Genomic DNA, 7755 nt, shown 5'->3' with positions numbered 1-7755 from the left:
TTTTCAAATCCTGCAAATCATGGACCAAACCATAGAAGTAGATGTCCTTTACCCTGCAAGACCGCAGATGAATTATTAAATAATGCAGCTTCTAATTCCACAGCGTCCACGTGTAATATTTGCGACGATTTGGGTATTCACGGACATCGCGAAATCATTCTGAAGGATTTTACACGGCAACGACAACTTTGTTCGTTCTCGAATGAGAAGTGCCCTTTCTCTTAAGCCTGAGCAGAAAGCTGCCGACTCAATTTGCCTAGAGAAGATTCGGCCACTCAATGGAATAATGCAAGTTTTTTGTTTTGTTTAGACCTATCGTGCGAGCACAAGAAAGAACAACCTTTTTGTCGTATAGATAATCTTTTCGGAAGAAAAAATTTAATTTGAATGGGCCAGATGGTTTAGCGTTCTACTGGCATGATTTACAAAAAAAGCCCAAGAGTTTTCGCGAAAGAATTTCGATGGTGGGAGTGTTATGGTTTAAAATGCTTTTTTCTGCATTGAGAAAATTGGATTTGGCACTCGTTACACGTCGCACGAACAGTGCAGACTATCAGCAACTTCTGGAGAACAAATTCCTGCCATACAAACATAGATTGAGAAGAATTCCTCTTATTTTTCAAAGGTCAACACATCTATCCATGTATCACGAGATATGAAACAGTGGTTTAAAAATAAAAGTATTGGCCAGTTCGTTAAGTTCGTAGTAGGTCTATATAATTCTTTTTGCATTCATTTATTAGTCGATTCTATACTTTTCTGGTGCATAAAATCAGTTTTTTTACAGTCTCTGCTGTTTGCCGCAATATAAGAAACCGAGTTTCGACAAATTACGTTTTCATAAATCCTGAACAATATAAAACAGGTAACTATCAATATCTAATCAGTAGCATCATGTATCTAATTCCTGATTTTCGTTTAGTAAATTTGCAGCGGTTCTATACTTTTGTGGAGCACCATATTAGTAACCTTTACGTCGAGCTATCTTGTAACATTATGAAGCCGCCTTACGTCTGTCTCCTTTCACCCATTTAATGTTCACTGATCATATTGTTATATAGCGGTTTGTTTGTATTGTATAATTTTAAGTACAATAACCTTTCAATATTAATGCCAACTGAAGATGAACTATTTCTAATAGTTATAAATGCATTTTGGTTATTTATATTAATCACGTAAATTCATGTAATCGATTTTTACTGTACACGCTATTTGTTTTATTAAATGTACTACATTGATACCTGAGTGTTTGTGTTTATTATCACTTATGTAATGAGTCCCTATTATTATCTACCCCATATTATTAGATGCTTATTTAGTTGAATTATACTAAGGTCAGAAGCAATTCATTATAATTTTTATTGATTACAACTTCCTCACATCAACAATAAGAAACTGTCTTAAAATGATCTAAATTTACTTATAAAAAAGCTTTTATAATTAGATTAAAGTTGCTTGAATTTTAGACAAGTAAAAGCAATATTACACTGATATATGACAATACTCAGAATAATTTTGTTAAAAATTAGACAAATATTAAAGAATACATTAAGAATATTCTCGAGATTGGCATAAACATAATCAATTTTTTTAGTTCTCAAAATAAGAATTACGTTTTATATGAAAACATTTAACTTTCGAACTGTATTCATTACCCCAAAATCATATTTATTTAACCAACTTAAAATAACAAATTTATTTTAAACATTTATAATCGGAAGCCTTAGTAAGAAAATGCCCTTGAACAAACCGACTTGTACTTCGCAAATAGAACGCTATCTACTGAATGGCCTTAATCTATTTCTTAGAAAATTTATAGATAGCTTTCGTTGCACGATATATCTATTTTTTCTATTCATATAAACTTTGAAGTTTCTTCTTGATAATACAACGAATTCTCCAATACGGATGTACACAATTTCTATCTTTTGTTTGTCATATGTCGCTTTCTTTTGAGGTCTTTTCTGTTCTGCTTATCTGTGGCCAAGTGGATAAAACCAGAGAACATTGATTAAGTTAGCTTATCGCGGTTATTAAAGTCGTGTTATTGCGTTTCGTGAACGGGCTGGTCACATGGCATATTCTACGTTTTCTTCATGTTAGTAATACGTAAATAGGAGTCAGTTTCCCATGAAATGAATGTCCTTTTGGGAGACAAATTTCCTTTGGCAGATCTCCCATGTATCGTGCTGCCGTACACAATCAATGAAAGTATGGTGATCATATTCGTTACTGAATATGTTTATTCCATATCTTTGTTTGTTCTTATAATCGTTTGCATATCTCTATCACTCCAACCAGTTTTGCAATGCGTTTGAAGCAACGCCATATTTGAAAAACATTAAATATTCGTCCGCCATTTTATTTTTATTCAAGGGGTGTGGCATTTGTGTTGTGTAAATACAGTGAGCTATAATATTCTGACTCGTTGTGTAAGAGTGATATTACCCGTCGTTGCAACAAAGAGCGCTGTAACCATGGTCATAGCAACTATATGTAGTATATTCTAGCTGGTTGGGCTATTTGCATTCTTTAGTGGTGCTGCCATTTTACTTCTAAGGCGTGTATGTATTAGTAGTTACATAATGATATATCAAATTTAATTCATTATAAATGCCAAAAACATTTTAAATAATGTTTTTTAATTATCAGTGAACTTGCAATAAATTATTACGTGAACTTTAACTTACCAGCATTACCGCTATAACCGCTTACATGTAACTTATACAAATTTTCTTTATTCCCAATTCTAAATTCTCTATAATTGGCAAATGAAGTGTTATCTTCTTTGTCTTTCATATCTATCCTGAGAGAATAGTTTCCTTGATTTGTTAAATAATATAATTTTTCATTGCCTAAAATATGCATTCGTGTATTCAGTAAATTTGTTTAACCAGCTAAAATTTGAATAAATCGTGGATAAACTTGTGTAATTAGAATTGATTACCTAACCAAAAGTCTTCGTCCAATTTTCCGAATCCTTCCGCATAACTTTTCCAATCTTTATAGAAATATGAAACAGGTTGTTTAAAATCTCCTCTTCTTTGGAACACCTTTAAAATATAATTAGTATAATTAAACGTAATAATATCAAATTAATTAAGTAACGAACAATATTTCTTCACAGATTCTAAACATTTCTATAAGGTATTGCTGTTTTTCAGTTATCAGATTCTTTCAAATGTCGCATTAGAGTCGAATATAGTTAACGTAATCGAGTTTCACAGATGTATTTAATAAAACAGGAAAGACCTTCACCATACTTGCGGGGTCGACTCTGGTCGAAATTGAACGTAAAATGGGAATATTTTCGGAAAATACAGTGCGCTGTCGATTATTCCTGGGCGGATTAATCACGCAGCATCCCTTTTTACACATAATTTGCCAAACAAAAATTCCGCCAAACTGTTTGTTGAGAAAAAATTCGTGTAAAGAGACGATGACGTCTGTATGAAAAAATCAAGCAGAAACGTCGCTTAACTTCCTTAACTCTCTCGGAAACATTTAAAACTGTGTGTTGGCTCCATCCGTTATGATATTTTATTTAAAATATTTTTATAGTTTTAATTGTTATAAAATGACAAAAAGCTTCATTTTCAAAGTAGGAATTAGTTATATAAACAATTATAAATGCAAATAACGAGTAAAATTGTCAAGTCTGACCCTACTCGAGATATGATACACGAGTCTTATTTATTTCGTTATTTTGTCGAACTTTAACCAGAAAGATAAAATAACGTCAGTCCCCCTAATACACAAACCTCCGTGCAAAATTTCAGACATTTTCGACAAAAAGCACGGAACTTAATAAGCTTCAAACAGGATGAACAAAATCCTCCCCCACACACTAACGTTCCGTACATAGAGAAAAAATTCTCAAATATTTTTGCAATTCACGACGTTTAAAGGTGTCATTGGTTCAAAAATGTATAACTCTAGGTCATATTTTTTACCGATCGTCATATTTTCCCTCTGTTGTATAAAGCAGAGCAGGAAAAGTAAAAATTGTGAAATACAGCTTCTGATGAACAGTGTCCAAACTATTTCCTTACTAAGTAATAAGGGTTCGATTTCCCGTGCATGTTTTTCCCGTCGTTAACCCGGATAATCGAAAATATACTGTAATTGCGAAATTAAACTGTTTATTGCTATTAAACAAATTGATAATAACACACGAGTTTATTTGTACTCACCGTCCATCCACCGCCGTCTGTTTCCATATCGCAATACACTTTGAAACAAATAGATGTTGTTTGATTTTTCGTCACTCGTATTTCGTAAATGCCAGACTTTTGTATACCTTGCTTTTTGATATCGGTACAATCCGTCGGTATTTGCCTTATTTCCGGAGGAAATCCTATGACTGATAAACGTATCAAATTAATTTATAAAAGTAATTGAATAAATTAAAAAACTGCTTAGAAAACTTACTCTGATGGATGAGTTTGTCTATTTCTTTGAGTTTTGTGTACACATCGTTACTCAAACATGTAGTATTTTCTGTCCAAGATATCCGAAGTTGGGAGGAAAGGAAAAGAATTCCCCACAACCAAATTGCAACAGTCATGTTCAACAACGTTACCTTTTTTGCCTGAAATAATTACAGATTTATCGAAATTTCCAGTCAGTTTATTTCATTCTTTGAATTTAAAATGAAATTTCGTTTGACGTCACTTACCTACGAGAAGTGATGATTTATTTAATAGGTCGTATGTAACAAGATGGCACCGTAGTGCTGCAAATATAGCTGTATAACAGTACAAAACTAGGAGTGATCGTGTTTGGTAGAGCTAGCATATACAACATGAAGCGATTATGTCTAGTATAAAAGGGTGTTAGTGCCGTGTGGAAACACCGCGGTAGTAGTAGTGTGTATTTAAGTACTTCAACGGGTTTTGATAAGGAAAACCTGTTTACTCTTTATGTTTCTATCAGATAAATGTGAAATTCTTTTTATTTTTAGTATATTCTGTTCAATAATTTATCTTTACATAGTGAAGCGATTGTTGAATGCTTAATAATTGAGTGTTTTGACGTCACAGATAGTAACCTAACTGATCAAAGATAACCACACTCGTATATCGAGTGCATTGTTTACGCGTATCAATGCGAGAATTGCAAATTAATCCTCCCTAAAATATTTACGAGTAACTAAAAACAGATGAATGCAAAACGAAACTTAAAAGACTTAACTAAATTAAATGCATTTTAAAGTTTGTGAAAAGGAGCAGAATGTACTGTAGCTTCACGGTAACTGGAATAAACTTTCTATTCGATGAATCAGTATTAGTTTTAAATCTGTCTTTGAAAACTTTTCATATACATAATTTAGAAGCACGGTGTCTATAATTAGGAGAAGAAAAATATTTTTTGCAAAATGAATTATTTTTACTTTATTTGGAAAATTATAAAGAAGATATTACATTTATTGACAACGGAGATTGAGAATCAGAAGTGCCAATATATTAGGTCATGTGTCCCTTTGGTCGCCATTGTCAAAGTTTCTCAAATTTCATAGTCAACAAACAACAGAAAATTTGGGACTTTCTGCTTTTTCTGCAAATATAAAAAAACATAATAATAATAAAGAACGATATTTGCCCATTGTCCCATGCAAGTATTTTTAAACAGTCATTTGTTTGTCATATGTTGACCAAATCACATTTGTTGTTTATAAGTTAACCCCGAATGCAACAAGAGCTATATTGTGAGAGCGCTGATCAGACGTTCAGTGACAGGGTTTGAAGCTTCTTGCATAATACAAATCCTTTTTTTATTACTCGTGCTTTCTTTTACTTCCAGGCTGTTATATATAACAGAAGAAAGGTATGGCGATCGGTCAAACAATGACCACCCAAGATTTTTGTATTTTTTCACACGTCTTGCTCTTTTATAATAGTTAAAAATATGAAAAGTATTTTAAATAAAATATCATAACAGATGACGCCAGCAAATGTTGCAGGCAAAGTTAAGAAAGTGTTTGCAGGTGGGAGATACCATTTTCATATGATATTATATAGCTTAATTGCTTTGAAAATTTAATAAAAACACGAGAAAAAAACAATAGCTATTATTGGCCCCTACTTTTTAAAATTTTAAATTAGTTTTAGCGAGTTTAGAAGAAATAACGCGTTAATGGAAAGTAGCCAAAAATAGATTCTAGTAAGATCACTTTAGACACAAATCTAATTATACGAAAGAGCATTATAACAACTTCTGTGAGATATAATTCTTCGAATGAAATAAAAACTTAAAAGCATAAACTCCAAAATTTAATTATATTTTATAAATGATTAAAATGTTCCAATAATAGAAACTTTTTTTACAATTGATTAATTTATCATGATTAAAAGAGTAATTACTTTGCAGCAAATGTATTGGTTTTTGACTTTGTGCCCGTATTTCATTTTTTCGACACTGTTTACCCTTTCAGAACGAAAAGGCCTTTATTTAATCGTATCCTTCACAGTTTTGTTCAGGTTCCCAATGGAGGGTCTACGTAATAAGGGTCACGACGTATCTAGAAACACCACCCAAAAATTTAATCGGCGGTTACTGAGAGCGGTAAACTGACGCCTTAAACGTCTGGACTATCCGCCATCTTGTGGAATTTCTAAGAAAACTTAATTAAAAATTTAAGAATTCAAAGCAGATTTTTAGAGTAAATACATCCAAGCAAGATTCTCTACTTGTATATTGCAATAAGTTATAATTTTAACTCTTTGCTTATTAAATAGATCTTTATTTTAAAATCCAGCAACGAGTTGATTAACTTTCCCGGCTACAACACGTGAAACTGCTTGCGGAGTCATCTGTTAACACATTTTATTAAAAATACATTTTATATTATTGATTATTATAAAATATCAAAAAGATTAATTTTGAAAGTAAGGATGAGCTTTATAATAATAGTTACAATAATTAAGCAGGTAACGAACAAATATAAATAATTGAAAATAGAAAATAACATTTATATTGATTTTTAGTGTAATTAACAAAAACACATAATTTCCTTTCAAGATTTATATATTTTAATATTTTATAGTTATTATAGGAAATTACGTACTTCATAGGTAATATTGTACGTTATCGCGAACTCGACGTGTGTCTTAAAGGTCAAATAGAACTCGTTCTAAAAAAATGATACGACTAAGGTTGCGCTCACAGTTAAAATCGCAACAAGAGAATAATAACAAGATAAACTAATAAAAACTGATGAGATGTAGATCTCATCCGTATTTGTCAGTAAGAAATTAAAAGCTAATCGACAATTTTTGAGAATTAAAATGTTCAAAAAATGAATACAAAAGCTGGAAAACAACAATGAGTTTCGAAGTTAAGACAATGAAAAAAATATACACATTTTCAAGTCTATGTTTTATCCATTTTCACCAACCACAGAAGTAACAGCTAAAAACACATGAAGAGAAACATCGCGAAAAGACAAACAATAAGTAGAAAATTCACATAGTTAAAACGATATCAACATCAGCCTTTCTATAAAGGATCTGACGTTTTCATATTAAAAACGGAAGTATAATCTTCTTACCATAACATCAAGTCTATGTGAATTTTCTACTTATTGTTTGTCTTTTCGTAAAGTTTTTTTCATGTGTTTTTAGCTGTTACTTCTGTGGTTGGTGAAAATAGATAAAACATAGACTTGAAAATGTGTATATTTTCTTCATTGTCTTAACTTCGAAATAGAAGATATCCAGAGTTATGTAACAAAAACAATGAGTTTGGTATAAAAAA

General features: G+C 31.5%; 1 protein-coding gene across 1 annotated transcript; it reads right to left on the bottom strand.

Moving 5' to 3' along the window:
* Positions 1 to 2690: 2690 nt before the first annotated feature.
* On the bottom strand, positions 2691 to 4570 carry LOC136972532 (techylectin-5A-like; the record flags this gene model as incomplete). The annotated part of the gene is made up of 4 exons (XM_067267119.1): positions 4432 to 4570; positions 4194 to 4363; positions 2948 to 3053; positions 2691 to 2855 (listed from the first exon to the last, which is right to left on the bottom strand). Coding segments are annotated over exons 1-4 (577 nt in total), but the record flags the coding sequence as incomplete, so codon positions are not given.
* Between the last annotated feature and the right edge of the window lie 3185 nt (positions 4571 to 7755).

Source organism: Centruroides vittatus, unplaced genomic scaffold, assembly GCF_030686945.1.
Source record: "Centruroides vittatus isolate TY-2023 unplaced genomic scaffold, ASM3068694v2 contig_2957, whole genome shotgun sequence".
Classification (NCBI taxonomy): Eukaryota; Metazoa; Arthropoda; class Arachnida; order Scorpiones; family Buthidae; genus Centruroides; species Centruroides vittatus.
Note: the sequence above shows the minus strand (reverse complement) of the source record. Positions and strands in the feature narration are given on the sequence as shown.